The sequence below is a fragment of the Culex pipiens genome, chromosome 3 (assembly GCF_016801865.2).
Source record: "Culex pipiens pallens isolate TS chromosome 3, TS_CPP_V2, whole genome shotgun sequence".
Taxonomy (NCBI): domain Eukaryota; kingdom Metazoa; phylum Arthropoda; class Insecta; order Diptera; family Culicidae; genus Culex; species Culex pipiens.
In genome coordinates this window covers 38529269-38552506 of record NC_068939.1, presented here as the reverse complement: position 1 = coordinate 38552506, position 23238 = coordinate 38529269, and the positions used below count along the sequence as shown (strand labels likewise).

The 23238-nt window shown below is 36.9% G+C and overlaps 2 protein-coding genes across 3 annotated transcripts in view; one reads left to right on the top strand and one right to left on the bottom strand.

Annotated features, from left to right (window-relative positions):
- Positions 1-23238, top strand: part of LOC120427730 (protein Smaug) — a 76904-nt gene that overhangs the window by 16689 nt on the left and 36977 nt on the right. The gene's annotated exons all lie outside the window — the stretch shown is intronic.
- LOC120427734 (membralin-like) lies at positions 11-18433 on the bottom strand. Of its 2 annotated transcripts, none has more exons than XM_039592643.2 (7): positions 17992-18433; positions 17660-17860; positions 17505-17587; positions 6458-6607; positions 5834-6399; positions 225-562; positions 11-152 (listed from the first exon to the last, which is right to left on the bottom strand). In XM_039592643.2, exons 2-7 carry the CDS (start codon positions 17840-17842, stop codon positions 72-74), a joined length of 1401 nt encoding a protein of 466 aa, XP_039448577.1. In that variant the 5' UTR covers positions 17843-17860; positions 17992-18433; the 3' UTR covers positions 11-71. The 2 variants fall into 2 exon arrangements, with proteins under 2 accessions (XP_039448577.1, XP_039448576.1); XM_039592642.2 differs by having other exon boundaries at positions 17660-17849.

Here is a 23238-nt window from a genome sequence, read left to right as displayed (position 1 = left end):
GCAGAATTTCAATTAAGTTTCCTACAAGGCCCTTCTCTTCTAACCTAGGCCGTACCGTTACATCCATACCATCAGACCAATTGTTTGTACTTACCGATAAAAACAAAGATCTGGTGGTGCGAGTAGCGCAGTAGCATCGAGATGGTCAAGGTCTGGCAGAAGAAGAGAAAAAAAAATAACAGACATCAAAATTAAACTCCTATGCAGCGCAAATCACAACTCACAAAAAGCAGCATGATGAAGAAGGGCGCAAAGTACGAGCTGCGCGACATCCACCACATCGACACGAACCGGTAGTGCTCGCCGGTGATCACGTTCCGCAGGTAGCCCTTGTTGTCCTCCTGCTCGGCCAGCACCTTGACCGAGGCCATCAGGATGTCGTCGTAGCCGAGGAACTCCTTCAGGATGAAGCGCGAGAACGAATCGCCGAAGCACTTGTCCTCGTGCGGATCGAGCCGGACCACGTGCACCGGGATGTTGAGCCGCTGGCGGGTGTCGGCCGAGAGGCGCAGAAAGCCGTACTCCAGCGAGTACTCGACGATGTACTGCTCCTCGGTCCACACTGGAAAATTGCAAAAAATGTAGTGGAGATTAGCGGTGGGTACATATACTTTTTAGTGCTAGATCTTGTAGACAATCAATTTTCTGATAATTTTTTTTTTTTTACATTGCTGTATAACCTTATGAAGAAAACCATTATTGCACCCTTTATTAAGTATTGTTTTCAGAAGAGCAATTCTCTACAAAATCTTGCATTTTTATGCATATATTTTGTATGGCTCAAACTTTGTGGGGTCTAGAGCGTCCAATTTCCCGGGGCTACAAATTTCCCGGGAAACGGGAAATTTTCAGCCAATTTCCCGGGAAATCCCGGGAATTCCCGGGAAATTTTAAATTTATTGAAAATTGTTATGATCTTGGTTTTAATTAATATTATGCCACACAATTGTATAGGACATCAACATTAATGGTTTAAATAAGTGTGAAGATCAATTTACAGCTTGACTGCATGTAAAAAATCATTCAACTACAAGAAAATGTATTTTGGTATTTTTTGATAAGAAACTTTAAACTTGCCTCTGTGACCAGTTTATTGAAATGAGAAAAAAAAAACATGCAGAAATTATGTTTTTCATGACAAATATTGGTTTCAGCTCTTGAACAAATGGTAAAGCTTTTTAGTGTTGGTTTTACCCCAAACAACCCAATGTTTTCAAATATTTGAAGCAAGCTTTGAATATATTTTTGCATTTTTTGAGAACAAACAATAGAAAATAATATTTTTTTTCAATGATTTTTTTTTTGTATTATGATTTAAATTATACGATAAATTAACATCATTCCACAAAAAGTCTTCTATTTTTTCACATTTAACCCTCTAACACCTGTAGTTGCACCAGTGCTTCATAATTCTTTTACTTCAAATTGTAATTTCTTTAGTACTAGGTATTCCACCAATTGAATTAATTCTTGGCGCACAAATTCGATTTTCATCTCATTTGATCATGGCCAATAAAAACGAAAAAAAATCTCAATTTTAATTTGTAGGTAAGGAGTAGATATTGTTTTGATGAAATAACATCAATCTGTTAAAAGCTTACCTAATTGTAATAATTTAATACTCATTAAGCAAGATCTATTCCCAGTTACTTCAAAAATTAATATTATCAGAAATAATTCTGATATCATAATTTCTGATAATCTGATTAATTACATATAAACCAAACAATACATTTAATTGAACAAAATCATGTTGAGTTTGTTCATTATTATTTTTTCAGAGCAATTTCAAAAAATAGTTCCAAAACTTTAAGAAAATGTATACTTCCGCTTGAATTTCGGGAATTCCCGGGAAATTTACTTATTTCCCGGGAAACGGGAAATATTTTTTTTCGGGAAATCCCGGGAATTCCCGGGAAATTTTTTCCCGGGACGGGAAATTGGACGCTCTAGTGGGGTCCTTTCCTGTGACCAATGAAGCCATTTTGTGTCATTGGTTCACCAAAACAAGTCTCCAATTTGGCAGCTGTCCATGCAAATATCCGGGTCCGGTCTGGGTTCAATCCCAGACGGACCCGGTGGCATTTTTCGAGACGAGATTTGCCTGACCACGCCTTCTATCGGATGGGGAAGTAAAACGTCGGTCCATTAGCGTAAAAGAGGTTTTGAGTGACTCACCACACATAACCTTCGGACGCCTAGAAATGAGCAGAAACTTGCAACAGAGCCCACAAAAGACCCGGGGGTCGTTAAAGTGGATTGCTTTGTTTTTTTCTTTCTTTTTTTTGTCCATGCAAATATGGTACCTTATTATTCGAAAATCTGTATCTATTGAGAGTATTTTCTGATTGATTTGGTATCTTCGGCACAGTTGTAGATATCGAGGGCAGCTAAAAAAAGTTCCACGAAAAACTGCCGGATTTTAATTAAACTTCGTTTTTTTCTAAAAAAAAAGCAATTCCCAAAATCCGTTTTTAAATTTTTAAAAGCTTTCGAATTTGCAATCGAAAAGTTCAGAAAGTTTTTACATTTTTACCTTCATTAAATTTGAGAACTTTTTTAAAAAATACAGCGAAAATTTAAAACTAAAAGCTCTTATTTCATCAAACCAACATTTTGCGACTTTGGACATCCGATTAGATCTTAGGTTAGTTTGCAATACGTCGTAACAGCTATCGTGACCTCCGACACCTATTTGATTTTTCCAAAAGATCTAAGATTTCGAAAAAGTGTCCACGTGGTGTATTGATGGTCCCAATTCAAAGTAAGTAATTCCATCGCAATTATTTTTTTAAACACTCAAGTACCGTCAGTGGGGTGACATTGGGCCTGGGGGGTGAGATTGGGTCAAAGTGATTTTTTACTATTTCCCAGGTTCTTCTCAATGAAACTAAATTCTGTTGAAAGGTTAGTGTAGGGAACATCTTAAGTTGACTCAGCTGAAAAATATCCTTCCTAGAACAAATTCTGACATTTTGGCAGCTGTCTTACGTTGAGGTACGTTTGTGGGCAAAAATGACCTCTCAACTTTTTAATATACAGTACTAAGTCTTGTTCGCTAACTGGGCGTTGTTTAACTGAGCTGTTTTTAAACTGGACTGTAGCCCAGTTAAAAAGTAGACAAACGTCAAAAAACCAAAACAAACCTTAATGACCGAGGGGTTCATGGATGCAAAAATCAAATCATTTCAATTAAAAAAATCAAGCTTTTATTTATTTCATGTCACAATTCATATAAACAAATTTGGGTCGCATTAATTTTTATATTTTATATCGAAAGTATTATGCATCGGCGGTCCCCTAGTAATTTTTCGTTCAGCCCAGTTAGCAATCATCATTCTGTAATTGGGCTAAGTTCTCAGTCCAATTACAGATCAAGGACTGTATTAGGGTGGTAACAACTTTGCTAAAATCAAATCCAAAAAAACCGCGCCGAGCTTTTTCAAATCCGCGCCATAAATTTTTTCGCCAAATTTCAAAACATTTGATAAAATATTTGTTGAACATCGCTTATTGTTATTGTTTCCCGTTTTACTTCGAGTGGACTGTATTTTTTCTCGATTTTTCGGAGTTTTTCTTTCCGCGAACGGATCGAGTAAAAACGCGCGCGTCTTGCCTTTTCTGTTACACGCTAAACTCTGTTCCTTTATTTTGGCTCAATCAAGTACACGGAAAAATATACACGTCAAAGTTTTTGCACAGAAGGTGCACGTCTATTCAAACACGTCGAACAGTTATTAAAACAAAGTTTTAAGCATATTTCGAAACTATTTAACTTAAACAACTACATTAATGTTCTCATCCATGTATTGGAATTTAATTAAAAAAATGTCACATAAAAATCGATTCAATCTGATTTTAATTTCAAATATAAATCATAATCCTTTAATTTAATTCAAATCAGCTTTTGAAGACTTGACTTCAATTTTACTATTCTATCAAATTAAAATAATTTGTACTTATTAAATATTTTTTTCAAAAAAAATAATATAATAATTACTTATAGTTGTATTTATTTTATAACTGGAATCAGAGTGAGGTTATTTTAAATAACTATTTTTGAATAATAAATACACTCCCTTATGTCTAAAATTAAAATAAAATTTTCAAGATCGCTTCAGAAGGTTTGATTAAAATAAGTTTGTTTTATATATCTTTCAAATATTAAGACATAATTTGCTCAATTTCCAAAATTGTGTAGTTCATTTTAACAATCGGTTAAATTCTCAAAAATTGAAACATAATTGATTTTCTCTAGAAGGCTGACAAATTAATTGCCTAGCAAAGTACAAGTTGTTCCTCTTAGTGAGATGTCAGACAAAATATTCAGTTATTGAGCTTAGTTCAATTATCACCTTAAGAAATTATAAAATAAAAAAAAAATAAAAAAGGACACCAATCTTTGTCGTGGATCTCAGTATAGTTATCACTACATGAATTAAATGAAAGTTTAATCAGAACTTTGTTGATTCAAATTTTTTCAAAAATGCGATAACCAGCCTTTAGCAAAATTTGGAAAAAAAAATTGTATGAGAGCTATAAAGTTTTGACTGTGTTGTGGGCTAAGAATTTTGTTTTTAATTTTTATGCTCTTGCTCTTTTTGCTCTCTACCCAGGTTTTTTTAATTTAGTTAGAGCCAAATAAGATTGAGTCCTATAAAATACACAAGAAATTTAAAATGTATTATTCAGATAATTTTTCATGAACATTCATTGTATTTTTGAAATAACAAATCTGACAAATATTGAATAACAAATTGACAAAAAATCTTGCAAAATTTTCAACAATGATATTTTAAATTGTCAAAAGCACTCAATTCCAAATCAAGACATGATTAGGTACTTTATATGAATTAAATTAAACAAAAAAAATATTGAATAAAAAAATATTTTTCCAGTTTTGTAAATCCGCGCCATCGCTGACTAAATCCGCGCCAAATCCGCGAAATTCGCGAATGTGTAACCACTCTGATTTGTTTGAATTGCTCGAAAAGTACCCAAATCTCTACTTCTCTCTGATTGTGGCATGTCAATACGATTCCCTCGAACAAATAACACTGTTGGACAACTTCCTATCTTAGTATTTGAGCATCATGTTAGTTTCATTTGACCCAACGTCACCCCCTCTAAAAAGGGATCAAACTTCATGGAAACTATGTTGGAAAGGTTCCATGAATCATTTCTTATCAACCTTGAACGTTGTATGGCTTGTTCACATTGTCGTCAAAAATAGCTTTAAGTATTTTTTGGGTCCATTACAAATTTCAATTTTGATTGTGCGAAAATCCCTTTCAAATGAAAATAACAACCGACATTTATGATGGCTGTCCCTTTCAGAAGGATGTGTACCAAACCAGCGAAAACTTTCGCTAGACAAGAAACCATTTTGGCAATTACAAACCAGCAAAGCCAAGTTGCTAGATTTAATTTTGATTTCAGCTAAAAATTTCGCTGGTTTAACAACAAATTTTGCTGATGTCAGCAAAATAAAGTCGCTGGTTTGTCAAACAATGCACGGAAATATTTAAAAAAATATATAGAAATTTTCAAAAAAAAATCCCCAAGTGAGTACGATTAATTTGGACATTATACAAAATCTTATCAAAAAAACTAACAACAAGAAATAATTTGAAAAACGAAATTTGCCTTGATTCCCCACTTTTCCCGACTTTTTTAGGGAAAAATTACAAATTTACGAATTTGCAAATTTTGTCAAATTCCAAACATTTTGCGACCTTTCCGAATTCCCGTCTGGCTTCACTTTTGCACTCTTCCTCCATAATATTTTCAAATTTCAGACATAAACAAACAAACTAAAATCCAAATGTCTTACCAGCATTCTTCAGCTTCTCCATTTCCGGCACATCGGTCCTCAGTCCGTCCGCCTGCACCGGATCGTCCTTCATTTTTTCCAAATTTTTCAAAATCGTCTCATTAGTGTAGATAACTACACTTTCCCCGTAGTCCTTTTGCAGTCGCTGCTCCTCGGTCATCGTTTCTTCCTCCTCCTCAACGACGACGACCTTGTCCGGCTCGACCTTGCTCGCCGTCGCCGCCCCCACAAACTGGGTACTTTCAATCTGCGGACCCGCCGTCTCCACCAACGCCGACGGCTGGTAAACCTCCGACGTTTGCGACTGCTGGGGCTGCTGGGACGCGGCCCACGGACTGCTGTTGGCGTAGCTCTGCAGGGGCAGTTCCGGGTTTTGGTTCTGGTCCTGCTGCTCGTGGGGCAACGTCGTCGACGGGTCGATGCTGATCATGCCGTTTTTGTGCGTGTTGCGCAGCATGTTCCCGTTGCCGTCGTCCAGCAGGTCCGGGTCCAGCGCTTTCGGGTCGACGGCCAGACTGCTCGTTACGGGCGAGGGGGCGTTCGGGTTGTGGCGGATGATTTCCACTCTAAAAAAGCAAATAGAAACGTTTAACGAAATTCTAATAAATTTAAGTTGACTCTTACCTCACGATGCCGTCCCGGGGCCAGTCGTTCTTGACGTGCTCCAGGCAGGTCGTCGGGGTTTGCGAAAAGTGCACGTGGATGTACACCAGGATGAAGAAGGCGGCCAGCGCCTTCAGCAGCATGATCAGCTCGATGGCTCGCCGGACCGGTCTGGAAGGGTAAGACAAGAACAAGATTAATTACATACACTCAAGGAGCGGTGACAGCAATCTTTGGATTACAGTCATAGTCATGGTGAGACTGATCGTAGTTTTGGTATGTATTTAATAGGGTCCTAAAGCCCTATGTTAATTTTTATGTACAACGGTTAAAAACACGATTAAAAACCATTTCTGGATCACTTTTTTTTTCATTTTAATGCCAAAAAAATAAATTGGCAAGACAACATTTTTTCGATGATGGATCAACTATGGTCCCCTCGGAACGAGCTGTCAAGTAGGACCTTTTCTGTCAAAAAGGACCGCGAGGTTATTTTTTTTTTTAAATTGCTTTGAAAATCCATTTTAAACTCTTTGTGGTCGTACAAAGGGTCATTGTACTCAGAAAAATAAGCTTTATTGTTGTGAACAATAATATCAGCAATCTAAGCTTAATTTTAGGACCTAATTGACAACGCAATTTTTAGTACTCAAAAAGTACAGTCCAGACTCGATTGTCCGAAGGCCTCGGAAAAATTTCACTTCGGATAATCGAATCACGAAAAAAATAATTTCGCTGTCTTAGTTTTGATTGTCGAGCTTAAGTATGAGCCCTAAACAACGCTAAGGGGTCGTGCATAAACCACGTGGTCTACTTAGGGGGGGGGGAGGGGGTCCGAAATCCGACCGAAAAAAACCATGAAAAGCCATGGGGGGGAGGGGGGGGGTCGACGGTTGACCACGTGGCCTTTAAAAAAAAATCTTTTCTTAAAAAAAAAACAAAAAAATACGCGCTTTGAATTTACTTATATGCATACATTTTTTGTTACACTTCAAAACCATACAATTATTGTGTTTAAAATTATTACTTATATTTCAATGTCATAATATTTTCCAATTCAATATTGAATTATATATTTCGGCAGATTCATATCAATACTTTGAGCCTGTTATTGAATGTACACTTTTTAATACTCATGTAACTACGTCTTGCAAAAGTTTAAAAGCTGTTAAAAAATAAAGTGACAGTATCCAAAGTTAATATACCCTAAAAAATGCGTACCAAAATGCAAACACAATTTCTTTTTTTTTGTTGATGGTATCAAGTAGTTAAAAATGTGCTTGCAAATTTGCATTGAAAGTAGATGTAGTCTTCGATAGTTCTATTTTGGAACAACTTAAAAAATAAATATTGCTGACAATTTTATAAGATTTTCGTAACAAGGCAAAAAACTAAATATGTATTATAAATGAAGTATCTAAAAATGATTCTCTGCGAAGAAAAAAATTATTTTCAAAATCTCAGATCTTAGCTAATTACTGTAGCTGGTCCTATAAGTGATCGAAGAATCTGAATCGAAAGATTTCCTTTTGACACTTAAAACAAACTCAAGATATCTTGTATCTTCTCTCTCATGCAATATTTTTTTAAGTTCAAAGAAACTAAAAACCCCAATTTCAGGATCATCGCGCAAAATTTCAGTTTCACTACCTCATTTGCAAGTGAAACGTCTAACGATACATACTTTAAGATTCACCAAAAAATTTGATGAATATTTTGGTCTAAAATATATTCCTTATTTTATGGGTTACACCATTCGGATTGTTATATTACATAACAATTCATAAAATACACGTTTACTATCCATCGTTAAAGTTGTAGGTATTTTTTTTTAGTTTTTCATTTCTTGAGCCAAAGAGAAACATGGGCAAACATTTTAGATTTTTAGAGAAAAAAAACGAGCTTCAAGCAAACATTGTTTTTGTTCTCAATTATTTAAAAGAATAAAAAAATAGGGGCCAAAGGTGCCCTTTCCTGAAAATATTAGTTTTTCTTTAAGCTGAGAAAATATACTATACCCTCAACTTCATATTTGAGATAAAACCACTCAAATATATAGACACATTAAAATAATTTAAGTTTTAAAGATTCACTTAATTTTTAAATGCCGATATCAATTTGTGAAACAAATTTCAATACAATGCCGTTAAAAATCAACATAAATAAAACTCCTTAAAAAAGATGGAACGGTATTTTCAACTCGCTGGTTCTCGGGCATAACTCAACCAACCGGGACATTTGGCATCCGTGTATATTGGACATGCGTTGGGCGTCCCAGTGTTAATAATTTCAAAGATATTTAAAAGATTGAAAAATTAACTTATTCAATTTTTTTTTGTATTTATTTTGAGGTAATATCTCACTATCTCAGCAACCAAAAGTTGGATCAAAAATCTTAAATCATAGATAATTGCCTATTTAAACAACTGAAAAAAATGTAAAATAAATTCCAAATTTTAGCTCAATCTTTTTTTAATTTTTTTCAAAACACGTAGTCGATAGCAAAATCAATTTAAAGTAAGAGTAAGACTTAAACAAATTGGATGTCCATGACTAAAATAATGATTTTTAGCGCGTTGTCTACAACTTTTCCAAAGACACGAAATTGATTTTCGAGCAATTCTATACAAAATCGGTCTTTATTCTTAAATTTTAATTTTTGATTTTTTTAATCCGTCTGAAACCTTTTTTGGTGCCCAAGCCATTTTGCATCATTAGTTTGTCCATATAGTTTTCCATACAAATTTGGCAGCAATGAAAATTAAAAAATCTGTATCTTTTGAAGAAATTTTTGGTCGATTTGGTGTAAAATCGAATTTGCAATCTAAAAGTACATTAGTGAAATTTTCATAAAGTGCACCGTTTTCAAGTTATAGCTATTTTTAGGTAACTTTTTTTTAAAAATAGTTGCAGTTATTAATTTAAAAAAATAAGTGCCCATGTTTGCCCAACTTTGAAAAAATTTTTTTTTTTTTGAAATGCTGAGAAATTTTTTTGTTGCTTTGTTGCTGAGATATTGCCATGCAAAGATTTTAAAACAGAAAAATGGATGTTTACTACCCAAACAACCCATAATTTGCTTATGTCGATATCTCAGCAACTAATGGTGCGATTTTCAATGTTTATAAATAAAACTTTCGTGAAATTTTCCGATCTTTTCGAAATCAATATTTTCAACAAAAAAAAATTAAGACTAACATTTCAAAAGGTCGTAATATTGAATGTTTGTCCCTGTCTCTGATTCTTGTATGGAGAAAAAAATTAAACAGCTCGACTTTTTTGGACACACTGAATCATTGGAATCAATCATGCTTAATTAATAAGAAAAGTTGCTTTAGTTTGGATTTTTATGAATGTTTGGAATTAAATAAATATTAACTAGGAGCTTTCATAACTAGATATTTTCCTTAAAATAAAATGAAAATATTTTTTTCCTGAAACAAAACTTTTCTATTTAATAAATTTCGATTTTAAGAAAATATTTAAAAGCGCATTTAAATTAAATCATGAATGCTGTTTATATATCAAAATAGCTTTAATTCTTAAAGCATATTTATTCTGGATGCAATTAATTGCACTGCAATTCCATTATTTTGAATACATATGTTTTACTAAGTTGCTTGTTTTGTTGAGAGTATTTTTTACTATTTGTACCATTCCAATGAATTGTTATACTGTTATTATTTACCGTCAGTGGGGGTGACTATGGGTCAAAAAACGAAACACCTCTCGAAATTTCTTAATAACAAAAACAATTTAATTAACATCGAAAATCTTTCAACGTACATTTGTTCTTAGATAGTTTACTAACATTTTCCCAAAATATGGTGGATTTTGATGAACACTGCCTTCAATGCCAATAGTTTGAAAATTGACCCAATCTCACCCCTTAGAGGGGGTGACATTGGGTCAAATGAAACTAAAATGATGCTGAAATTCAAAGATATGGTAAAAACAAGTCATCCAACAGCGTTTCTTGTTCGAGGGAATCGTATTGACACGCTACAATGTTTGAAGTGGAGATTTTCAAACATTTGGGTAGTTTTCGAGCAATTCTAACAAAAATATTAGAAAAATGATTTTTCGAGAGGTCATTTTTGGCCAAAAACGTACCCCAACTTTAGACATCTGCCAAAATAACAGGATTTGTTCTAGGAACGAGAGTTTTTCAGCGAAGTCTTTTTAAGATGTCCCCTACACAACCCCTTTAACAGAATTCAGTTTCATTGAGAATAACCTGAGAAATAGTAAAATTCGTAAATAATCACTTTGACCCAATCTCCCCCCAGACCCAATGTCACCCCCACTGACGGTACCTTAAACTTTGTGATATCATACTTTTTTCACACTTTTAAGTGAATTTCTGTTTTTTTTTTTATATATTATTAAATTGGTTTTAATGGTGTTACAGCACCTACACAAATTAAAATGTTTTCTATTTGACCCAATGTCACCCCCTCTAAAGGGTGAGTTTGAGTTAATTTTAAAACGATTGGCATTTATGAACGGTGTGATTATACTAGCCATATTCTGAAAAATTGTTGGTAAATTCAGGAGCATTCCCCAACATTATTTATTTCGATATAATTTGAAATGTTTTTATTGTGTTAAAATAACAACAGTAATATCGTTTTTTGACCAAAAGTCACCACCACTGACGGTACATCATTTGTGGATAAACATTTTTGACATCTATACTTATTTTGTCTTTTTTTTTTAAAGATTTTTCACCTGGGAGGAAAAAGCCACGTGGCCATATAGGGGGGGGGGGGGGGGTTGGCGTGAAACCACGAAAAACCATGAGGGGGGAGGGGGGGGTCAAAAATTCTCCAAAAAAAAGCCACGTGGTTTATGCACGACCCCTAAAGTGATTTACATTTTGCCTTCCTCACTGAGGTAAGGGTATAATCCTGCTCTAAACATGAACTTTTCACAGAAAGCTGGTAGACCCACCTTCATGTATACCTATCGACTCAGAATCGAAAACTGAACAAATGTCTGTGTGGTGTGTATGTGTGTGTATGTGTGTGTATGTGTGTGTATGTGTGTGTATGTGTGTGTATGTGTGTGTATGTGTGTGTATGTGTGTGTATGTGTGTGTATGTGTGTGTGTATGTGTGTGTGTATGTGACCAAAATTCTCACTGAGTTTTCTCAGCACTGGCTGAACCGATTTTGGTCAAACCAGTTGCATTCGATTTGGTTTAAGGTCCCATACGTACCTATTGATTTTTATAAAGTTTCGATATGTAGTTCAAAAGTTATGTATACAAATGTGTTTTTGTATTTATCCGGATGTTGGATAAGTAACCGGAAATCAATTCAAATATCGTCATGTTATAAATCGTTGGTTAGGTAATTGAAAGACCTTTCCAACGAGTCCAAAACATCAAAGATCTGGCAACCCTGTCTCGAGTTATGACCACTTAAGTGATATTTATGTACTTTTTTGAGGCCGGATCTCACTTAAATGTATTAAAACTATGTCCGGATCCATAATCCAACCCACCGTTGGTTAGGTAATCGCAAGACCTTTCCAACGAGTCCAAAACATCAAAGATCTGGCAACCCTGTCTCGAGTTATGACCACTTAAGTGATATTTATGTACTTTTTTGAGGCCGGATCTCACTTAAATGTATTAAAACTATATCCGGATCCATCATCCAACCAACCGTTGGTTAGGTAATCGAAAGACCAAGTCCAAAACATTGAAGATCTGGCAACCCTGTGTCTAGTTATAACCACTTAAGTGATATTTGTGTACTTTTTTTTTGGCGGATTTTAAGAAAAACTAGATGAAATTTGTGTCCAAACCCATCGAATCACCAATAATTGGTAAAGAGTGAGGAAGGCACCAACCACTTAGGTGGATTAAGTTAGTTTTTTTTAATCCATGCTGGCGGCCAATATGGCGGTGACGAAATATTGAAAAATGCATTTTTCTGAAGCATTGGCGCGTCGGAAATAATGTTTGATCAAAGTTTTAAAAAACACATCTAAAGTTTTCTATGGGTTTAATTCGCTTTATCTCATTTTTTTTGTCGATTGAAATGTTGTTATTAAAGGTGCACAACAACTAGAGCTTTTACACCAAGATTTTTTAACAGATGTTTTAGTATCTCAAAATTACGGGAACTGATGATATACTTAGAACAAAGTTTGTCTATTCTTATAATCAGATTGTTGCAGAATAGGGTCCGTAAGTTTGACAATTTTGGAATAAGAAGAAAACAACTTCTTTGATTGCTGTGCTGCCTTAACTTTAAAAATATTACAACTTTCTTTGGTCATTTGCACATATTTGGTTTTTTTAAATCTCTAACAGTTTGGTCATATTTTGAAAAAAAAAAAGGTCAAGCAAAAGTTTTTTTGGAAAAGTCATACAAAAGTCATGAAATACAATAAATTTATTTATGGCAACCAAGCATTCTTTAAAAAAAATCAATCTATTCATGTTCCTGAAAAAAATGTTGGAAATTTAAGATTAATTTTCTGCTGTACATTTGCAGCTTAAGGAGGTATAAGACTATGACAAAAAAAAACGCTTTTTTTCGTGTTTGACCTGTTTGACAGTTTGCCAAACTCGCAAACAAAGCAAATGTATGCAGGCTGACGTTTCTGCAAACAAAGCAGGCAAACTGACAAACTGACAAATAGTGCGAGTTTGTTTGTTTGTCATAGTCTAATACCTCCTTAACAATCCAATTTTTCAATTAGTTCACATTTTTACGAAATGGATAGTGGCGTTTTCTGATGTAGATTATTCAATCAAAAAAGATTGGACAATTGTACATAAGGGCTGCAGAGCAAATTCTGATGTTCGTTTTCAGTTAATATTTACTGAAAACTGCACTACTGAAATTTTCAATTAGTTTTTCGCTGAACTTCAGTTAAAAGTTGTATGGAGCTGTCAAAGTTTGCTGAAATTTCAGCAAGTTTTCATTTACTGAAAAATTCAGTAGTGCAGAATTCAGTAAATTTAACTGAATTCAGTAATGAGAAATTGGTGTGTGGAGGGGTAGGGGGGTCTGAGATTAAAAAAAGTGTCTACGTTGTTTATGAATAGTCCCCGTCGAATGCTACTGGGTAGTTCGAAATTGGTAAATTTGTCGTAAAGATACAGCATCGAGAATTTCCGCAAGTTGAAAGTCGAATGTATGATAAAAGCAGGGCTGTGGAGTCGGAGTCGGAGCCGGAGTCGGTGGAGTCGGGTCTTTTTGGGAAGCCTGGAGTCGGAGTCGGAGTCGTCAAAACTCGAGCAGCTGGAGTCGGAGCCGGAGTCAGCCAAATTTTATTAGCTGGAGTCGAAGTCGGAGTCGGAGCCGAAGAATTCTGATTACCCGGAGGTGGAGTCGGAGTCATCTTAAATTCATCAAAAATTACGTTTTTTTTTTATTTTCAGTATTTGCTATAAACAGCTTAATTTACAAAACTTCTTATATTTTTAATTGTTTTTTCAAGTCGCATTTTTTTCAGAGATCTATTATCACTAAATTATAACCTGTTAATCAGCTCTTACCTAAGTATGTAGTATCATCATAACTCAAAAAATTAAAAACAATATTGATTCTGTAGTCAGAAATATTTAATTGATTTTTGACTGCATCCTTTTGCCGATATTTAAATTCAAATTTGACCTAATTTAATCTAGTACTTTCTGAAAAAAGTACACACACAGTCATCTTATACCCAGATAGCGAATGTTTTGGAGGTTTTAACTAAATCAATGTTCAGGAAAAAAGTTACGAGGTTCAACAAAAGATAAAAAATAATAATCACTATTAATGGAAAAACACTGACAGTAAAACTCCTCCAACAAATAATCAACGATTATAACAATCTATTACTTGGAACTCAACATGCGCATTCTGTTTATAACTTTGTACAAAAAAATCAAAGTGTCGCGCTTAAAATATTTGAAACTGACAACAAATATCAAAAAAAAAGTTGCAACTAGTTTTGAAATCATCATTGAATATGTTAAATATATCGATTATCTTAATGTTTACTATCAAAAATGTATCTAAAAAAATCTTCTTGGAAAGGATCCTTTTGAAATATCTGTGACCTAGAAAATATTTAAACTGTGGATTTTTGTTTTTTATCCTTTTTTATTTTAAAAAATAGCTTCGTTTAAAATTGTTATTTTGAAAAAAAAAAACAAGGTGACTGTGCTTCTTATAAATGTCAACCTAAAAGTGAGCAAATTGAATTTAAATGTTAAATCTATCATTAAGGCCAGCTTTCTTTCAATGATCATTCAAAAAATAACAATTCAATATTTTAGATTTTAATAAATTTAATGAAAATTTTAGGTTAAGTAAATAAATCCAAATTTACTCATTTAACTGTTCTTCTGAAAATGACTTCAAAACTGGAGTTTTTTTATTTCTGTTTCAATAACGTCTGAAACTTGTAAAACTAGAAACTTTTTTCCGGTTTTTTTTTTCCACTTAGCGAGTATTTAAAGAATCCTTTTTATCAATGTTTTCGATATAATCGTTAATTAACTTTTGAAATATTTAAAAATATGTGGAGTCAGAGTCGGAGCCAACCATTTTTTGAAAGCTGGAGTCGGAGTCGGAGTCAGAGTCGGCTAGAGTTGGTAGGCCGGAGTTAGAGTCGGAGTCGGTTGGATCTGAAAGCTGGAGCCGAAGTCGGAGTCGGAGTCGGCTAATCTCAGAAAGCCGGAGTCGGAGTCGGAGTCGCTGGAAATATGAGCCGACTCCGCAGCCCTGGATAAAAGGACGAAAGACTTCTGGAGTTTTTTTTTTTTTTTTGAAGAGGTCAAATAAACCAAAATTCCAGTTTTTGCTTTTTGGGTGTTTTTGAAACCGCCTTGAGGAGCGGCCGTGGCTGACTGGTTACGGTGTTCGCTTTGTAAGCGAATGGTTCTGGGTTCGATGCCCATCTGCTCCCAACGAGAAAGTTTAGAAATACTTGAAATACTGAAAATGAAACGAAAAATCAAAGTCGCTCTAGGCGGGGTTCGATCCTCCGTCCTTTGGATTGGTAAGCAAAAATGCTAACCACTAGGCCATGACGACTTGGTGAGCGTGGACTGGAATTAGGAATACTGTTACAGAGAGCGAGTTGTGGCGCTATAACCACGGCAAATAGTGTCCAGGGCATTCGTGGAAATACAATGTCCCATCCCAGAGGGTCCCGGAGTACCAAACCTTCTACGCATGGTGCTCCCAACAAATACATCCAAATCTCGGAGCGTATGGTGGTGTGTCCCCACGCTTCTTCCTCCCCTGTCGATTCAGAATTGTGTTGTTGTTCGAACACTCAGTGCTCAAACTCAACCCAATTACGAGTCATCTCTGCGATACGGCTTTACGCAGTAGGCCTGGCCGCTTTAACGCTTGTGATGTTTCAATGCATTCTAATGCAATGGCGCACTACAAATGTTAATAAATGACAAGAAGAGTGCTAGGCGTCATCTAACCTAAGGCACTCTCCAGGATCCCTTCGAAAGATTGGCTGCGCTAGGGTCTGATTAGATTAGATTAGATTTGATTTTGGGTGTTTTTGAAACCGCCTTAAGTCAGGGGTATTAAAAAACACCCAAAAAGAAAAAAACTGAAAATTCGGTTTATTGGACCTTTTAAAAAAAACTCCAGACTAACAATATTTGAACATCGATGTCATTTTTAAAATAAAGAGTTTGGTCATATTTAAAAAAAAGATCAAGCAAAAGTTTTTTTTTGGAAAAGTCATACAAAAGTCATAAAATACAATAAATTTATTTATGGCGACTCCAGACTTAAGGTCGACAAGCCGAATGTTTTTTTTTATACATATTTTTTTAGAAGAAATTGTCTAATTGCATTAGTATTGCAAAACAGCCATGAAAGGTATTTTGAATGGTTTTCGGTTAATTTTACTTTATTTTATTTAACGCCTAAACGTCAGTCGTGGCACGAATCGAATCGAATCGAATTTCTCGAAGATGCGGCAATTTTTTCAACTGCACATGTTTAGGAAACATATAAATCAACTTCTGAACCAATTTTGGCGACCAGAATGAGGAAGTACGAGCTTTTTTACAGACCAAAACGTAAACAAAAATCGGGTATTTTTTGGAAAATTGCCACGAAAGCATTTAAGATGAAACAAAAAATGTTTACGAGTCATTCGGACCCTTCTTAAATTTTCCCATTTCAAATTTAAATTTCGTTAGAGGATTAATTTAGAAATTTTTAGAAAAAAGATGTTTTTGAAAGATTGGGGGGAAGTACGACTTTTTTAAGAACTACTCTGCCCATGTTCCCATAAATGTCCCATATGCAAAAACAGCAAGCTGAGAAAAATGCATTTGAAGTTTGTCCCATACATAAGGCTACGTGTTAAGTTTTCGCTAAAAAACTGGATTTTCTCCTTATTTCTAGAACAAAGTACTGGATGTTATAGGCTCTTTTGAAAGTGCACACGATTTTGAACCAAACTGCATCAACAACTCAAAATCGATGAAAATGCATATGGGACATTTATGCGATCAGGGGCAGAGCTGCTCATGTTTAAAAAGAAATTAATTATTTTTTACGAAGCGATCAGAAAATTTCAAGAAAACTTAACATTAGGTATTGAGGATTCAGCAATTCCCCACGAAATCAGCATGATTCTAAAAAAAGTAGTCCTATAAAAATAAATTGGTAATTTTCGTCGATTTTCGCAACATGTGTCTTATTCTGTTAGTGAACTTCAGATTCTTAAACATAAAATTCAGAAAACTATGCAATTTACCAAAATATTTTTGAGTGCAATGAAAATCAAACCAAGAAAGCCAAGAAAGAAGATGATCTTGAATTAATCCAATTTGGACCAAAATTTCAACCAAACAAACTGGCACCAATTCCACACCTATCCCTCCCTTCGCCACCCCCTTTTCTTGCATCACAACACAGCAGCAGCAGCAAAAAGCCAACAAACAAAACAAAACAAATCCACCTGGACGGGGAATCGCTCGCTCGCGCAACATAATCAATTCCCTGCTGGTTAACTTTCTCCTCTCGAAAAAATAAAAATTAAAAAAAGGAAAAAAAAATCCTTTCCAAAAACTCACTTCGGCACCATCTGGGCGTACGCGATGGCCGTCTTGAAGAACAGCGCGTGGAACAACCGGTCCCGGACGTTAATCAGCGGATTCTAAAAGGGGGAAATTGAAATTGATTTTAACTAATTTAATAAAACGGCGAAAGGACACTCTTGAAGCCGCACCTGAGCATTGTTCCGCATCCTCGGCGGCGGCTGCGGCGGCGGCGGATTCGGATTGTTGGCGGCATTGTTTGCCTCGGGCGGTGCTGGTCCTGGCCCTGGCCCTCCTCCTCCTCCTCCTCCCAGCCCCGGGGCAGGTTCCTGCGGAGGGTTTGGAGGTGGCGATGCTACGCCAGGTTCCGCCATTCCGTCGCTGGAAGGACACTTGAGTATAACTTCCGGAAGGTCAACCTGGTTCTGCTCAGATGGTCAATTCTACGACGGATCGATTTCAACCTTCCGCGCAGCCCCTTCTTCTCCTTCTTCCCCCCCTCCCAGCCGTCAACGAACTTCACCTCAATCAAAGAAGTAAAACTAGTTTAGAAGAACCTTCCTCCAGCTGCAGAACGGTGAACGGACCAATAATGTTATTCCAAGAACTGGTCCTTCAAGAACTTTAATGTCAGCACAGACGCACACACGCACAAAGAGTTGCGAACCACTTCTCTTCGTTCTTTTTTTTTGCAGAGCAAAAATTTTCAAAATATTGCCAATTTCATGCAGAGTCCAATTTTCCGCCCGTCAAACCGCGACCGAACCGTGGCACGACGAAGCTTTCGCGAGGACACCGCGCCCGACGTTTGTCCACTTGCGGAAATCCCGCAACCGAAAAGCAGATTGGTCCAAAATAATTTTTCAAAAACACACACGAAAAAAAGTTCCAATATTTTGACACCTTCGCGACCGAATGACCAATTCGACGGACGGGTGGCTCTTCTGCAGAACCGCGGTGGTGCGATGCAAAATCCAACCAACTCTTGACAGCTGCAAAAGAGTATAGCTGTGTCTCGTTTTGGCGCCTGGGGAATGGTGTTGTGGCGTCTCGCTTCCGCGCTCGGTGGGGTGACGTTTTTGTTTTGAAATGCTGCCACATGGCAGGGTTGTCATCGGATGGGTCAGTTATCTGTACAAGAATGAATTTTGAAATCTGCAAAAATGTAGGCGATCTGTGTGATTTCTACACGCTCTCGAAATTTACTCACGTTTGGGTTTTAAACCATTTTGAGTAGAAATGAAGCATCATTTTTACAACAGTTACTCATTCTTTAAGCTAAGTATTGCGCGTATTCCCGAAAAAATACGACAAACCAGCCTCGGAACGACGCGCCGCACTTTTGGCAAATGCGCGCTATCCAATCCGACACCCTAACCAAAAATCATAATTTTCCGAGTTCAATAAGGCTTTCTAAGCCCAGTGAAAAAAATATAATTTAACCCAAAAATTAAGAACTTCTCGTCACAGTGTCCTGATGCAAACAATCATCGAGCTCGAGCTGTCACAGCCCTGCGAAGTATGTTGTCTGACATATCGAGCTATCAGTCAAAAAATCCAGCTAGAAGTCGCCGGACAAAAAAACTTTTGCTAGAAAGAGATAGGAAACCTGATGCAAACAAACGTCCAGCTGTAATGTAAACATACTTTGAATGTGTTAGTAAATTTCTGACTAGAATGCCTTATATCCCAATTTTCATACGATTTTTTTAATTTCAACCCATACAACCATTTTTTCGGTTGTAGTACTTGAACTCAAAAAATCGTATGAAAAAGTGGGATATTGAACTCAGAAAATCATGATTTTTGGTAAGGGTTTATACTGCGTGTTTTGTTTTTGTTGATCTTCTTCTCCGACTTGCCTGGCATTGTGGGCAGGTATGTTTTTTATTGCACCGAAAGTGCAGAAAATCGCTGGGAACAATGTCTAAGGCACATTTTAAAATGCCGCGCGGCGTGTACCTTTGATAGAAACGGAAAATATGCAGATCAAGAAATCTAGCGCATTCTTTTCGATGAAAATTATTATCCGCGCACCACCAAACCGAAGTACGCATCACTTCTGTTGCGCGAAAAAATCTGTTGCGCCCAACAAAAATAGAGTGGTTTGTCGTTAGCGTGTACATCAGCCTGTGGCGCAACTAGCTTTGACAGGTTGCGCTTGTATTTTGATTTTTGTCTGCTTTTACAATATATAAAATTTTGAAATAATGAAGGTAATCAACGCTAACTGGACTATTTCAGTTCAGTTAGTTTATCTGTCATGCGACCATTTTTATGCGGTCATACCAACGCCAACAAATTCTTATTATTAACGCCCGCAGTAATAAAATTAATTAGATTAAAAATGTTTATTCAAAAACTTTTAACAACACTGATTAATTGTAAACAAAATTAAGAAATTAATTATATAAAAGTTCTGAAATAAAAAAAAACATAAATACTAAAATTTTAAAATTAAATATTTATAAGATTATAAAAATAAGAAATTGTGAAAGGGACCATCCACAAACCCGTTGATTTTTTTTTTAAATCAAAACCCCCCTCCATCGTGGACAATTTCCATACAAATAACATATTTTCTGTATGGAGCGTGGACAATCGCCAAACATCTCTTTTATGTATGGTCCCAAATTATGGAATGAAGCACTTCCATTCGAGCAGTTTTGGTTTTTTCTCCAATGTATTCGTAATGGGAGAACTGTCATTTCTACCACTCGAATCCGGTGCTCCATTGTGAAATTCGACGCCAACATTTCAAAAAGCATCATGTACAACCATGCGCTTTGAGAAAAACGCATTTGAATGTTGAGCATCATTTTTCAATTGGGTACTAAAGCCCTATGTCAATTTTTATGTACAACGGTAAAAAACACGATCAAAACCATTTCGGATCACTTTTTTTAATTTTAATGCAAAAAAAAATAATGACAAGACAACATTTTTTCGATGGATCAACTATGGTCCCCTTGAAACGAGCTGTCAAGTAGGAGCTTTTCTGTCAAGAAGGACCGCGAGGTTAATTTTTCAAAATTGATTTAAAAATCCATTTTAAACTCTTTGTGGTCGTACAAAGGGTCATTGTACTCAGAAAAATAAGCTTTATCGCTGTAAACAATAATATTAGAAATCTAAGCTTCATTTTAGGACCCAATTCCCATTTTAATACAAAAGCAAAATAAGATGTTCTAATGATAACAAACGATGATAAACCTTGATTTTATTGATACTTGATCATCCAAATTAAATAAATCATGATTTCTGTAATTTTATTTGAGAAAAACAAACATAACTTCTTTTGAAATCACCAACGTCGATATCACCCTGCTGTCATTGAGGGGGGCGCTTTGTTATGATTCGTTTTTCTTCGCCGAATGTACATGGCGCTTTGTTCATGATGCTTTTTTTTCGTCACGAGGTTTATGATGTCTTTTGTTTGACAGGTTGACAGGGCTATATAAACAGGGACTGCTGATGGCAGAGATTTTGTTTATGTTACTTTATTTAAAATCATGATTAAACAGACTTTACTGAAGTAACTTTTGCTCATTTTTTGTGGAGCTTATTAGGAGTACTTTCAGAATATGAAATTACCCAGAAGGTGTCAAAATGTACATGATGCTAGACATGATGCCTTTTGAAATGTTACCGTCGAATTATGAAATTAAGAAGTTGTGAAGTTATGAAATCATGAAATTAGGAAATTATGGAAATAACGGAAATTACCAACACATTCAAAATATGTTTACATGGCAGCTGGACATTTGTTTGCATCAGATATTCCTATCTCATTCTAGAAAAAGTTTTTTGTCAGGGGACTTCTAGGTCTAGGCAGGTTTTTTTTTACTGACCTCCTGATATGTCAGCCAACATACTTCGCAGGGCTGTGACAGCTCAAACTCGATCATTGTTTGCATCAGGACACTGTGACGAGAAGTTCATCATTTTTGGATTAAATCTAGGATTAAATGATATTTTTTGCACTGGGCTTAGAAAGTTTTGAAATGAAGAATCTGAAATTTTGAAATTAAACAATACAAATAATTAAAAAAATAATAATATATGGAAAAACACACATTAAAAAATTCAGAAATTTCATTAAACAAATAAATTTGTTGAATTGGAAGTAACGAAGCATGCCATGAAGAAGAACCCTCGTTCAGATTCATTACAATTCTAACTATCGTACAATAAACACACTACTATAGCGTACTCTCGATAGGTTATGGGCCTATCGCTTAAAAAAGTTTAAAAATGTCAAACGGTTCCGGAAGTCGCGCGGATGGCGCAGTAGCTGGAAGCTCCAACACGGGATCCGGCGTTCCGGGCCTCGAAAGGCTGGTGGGACGCGCGAATTGGAGAACGTGGAAGCTGGCGACGAAGACCTATCTTCAGCTGGAAAAGCTCTGGGGCGCAGTGAAGCCGAAGCGGAAGACGGACGGAACGTTCGAGGCGGTTGAGGAGGAAACGGATCTTCGGGCGAGGCTCAAGATCATCACTTTGATCGATCCGTCGCTGTACGTCCACATCGAGAACGAGGAATCTGCGCGGACAGCCTGGGACAGTCTGGAGAACGCGTTCGAAGAAAAGGGCCTGGTCCAACAGGTCGGCCTTCTCCACAAGCTTCTCCGTTTGACCCTGGAAGCGTGCAGTTCGATGGAGGATTACGTGAATCAGGTGATTTCTGCCACGAACCAGCTCAGGAACGCGGATTTCAATATCCCGGATCTGTGGGTCGGAATGCTCCTGCTCGCGGGACTTAAGAAGGATTTCAAGCCCATGATCATGGCGTTGCAGAGTTCCGGCGTGGCCATCACCGGAGATTTCATAAAAACCAAACTTCTCCAGGAGGAGGAAGGTTTCTATGGCAACGAGCAAAACAGTCCGGCCTTCGCAACCACCAAACAACCTGGTCGCCACGGTAAGCAAAAGCAGCAGCAGCCTACTTCGTCCAAAGGTCCCAAGTGCAGGAAGTGTCAAAAGTTTGGCCACATCGCTAAGGACTGCAAGGACAACAAGGAGCAGAAGAAAGGTGGCAGCACGTTTTGCACCGTGCTTTCGACATTTGATTTGGGCGACGCCGACGACTGGATCTTCGACTCGGCCGCGTACGCTCACATGACGGCCAACAGGAGCATGCTGGACAACTTGGACAACGGATGCGGTAAGGTCATGGCAGCGAACGGCGGACTGATGGACATCGTCGCCACCGGTACTGCCGAAATTTGGCCGAAGTGTTCCGGCGGCAAGGACAGCGTGACGATCAGTGAAGTGCAGTTGATTCCGTCGATTGCGGCGAACCTTCTCTCCGTGAGCAAGATTGTGGAGAAGGGTTACACGGTGAACTTCACGAACCGAGGATGTGAGGTGTTCAACTGCGACGGCGACCTGGTAGCGACTGGGAGCCACGTCAACAACCAGTTCAAGCTGGAAAAGGTGTGCGGCTCGAAGGTTGCGATGGCGTGCGGTGCTGCCCAAGGCATGGACCTGTGGCACAAGCGCCTGGGTCACCTCGGTGCGGACAACATCCGCAAACTCGCGAACGGTGCAGCAGATGGAATCCAGATCAACGCAAAAGCAACGAAGGATTGTCGGATCTGTCCGATGGGTAAGCAGGCGCGGTTACCATTCGGGAAGAACGGATCACGAGCTTCGGAACTGCTTCAGTTGGTGCACTCGGACATCTGCGGGCCGATGGAGGTGAACTCCTACGGCGGCAACCGTTACTACATCACGTTCATCGACGACAAGTCTCGGCGCATGTTCGTGT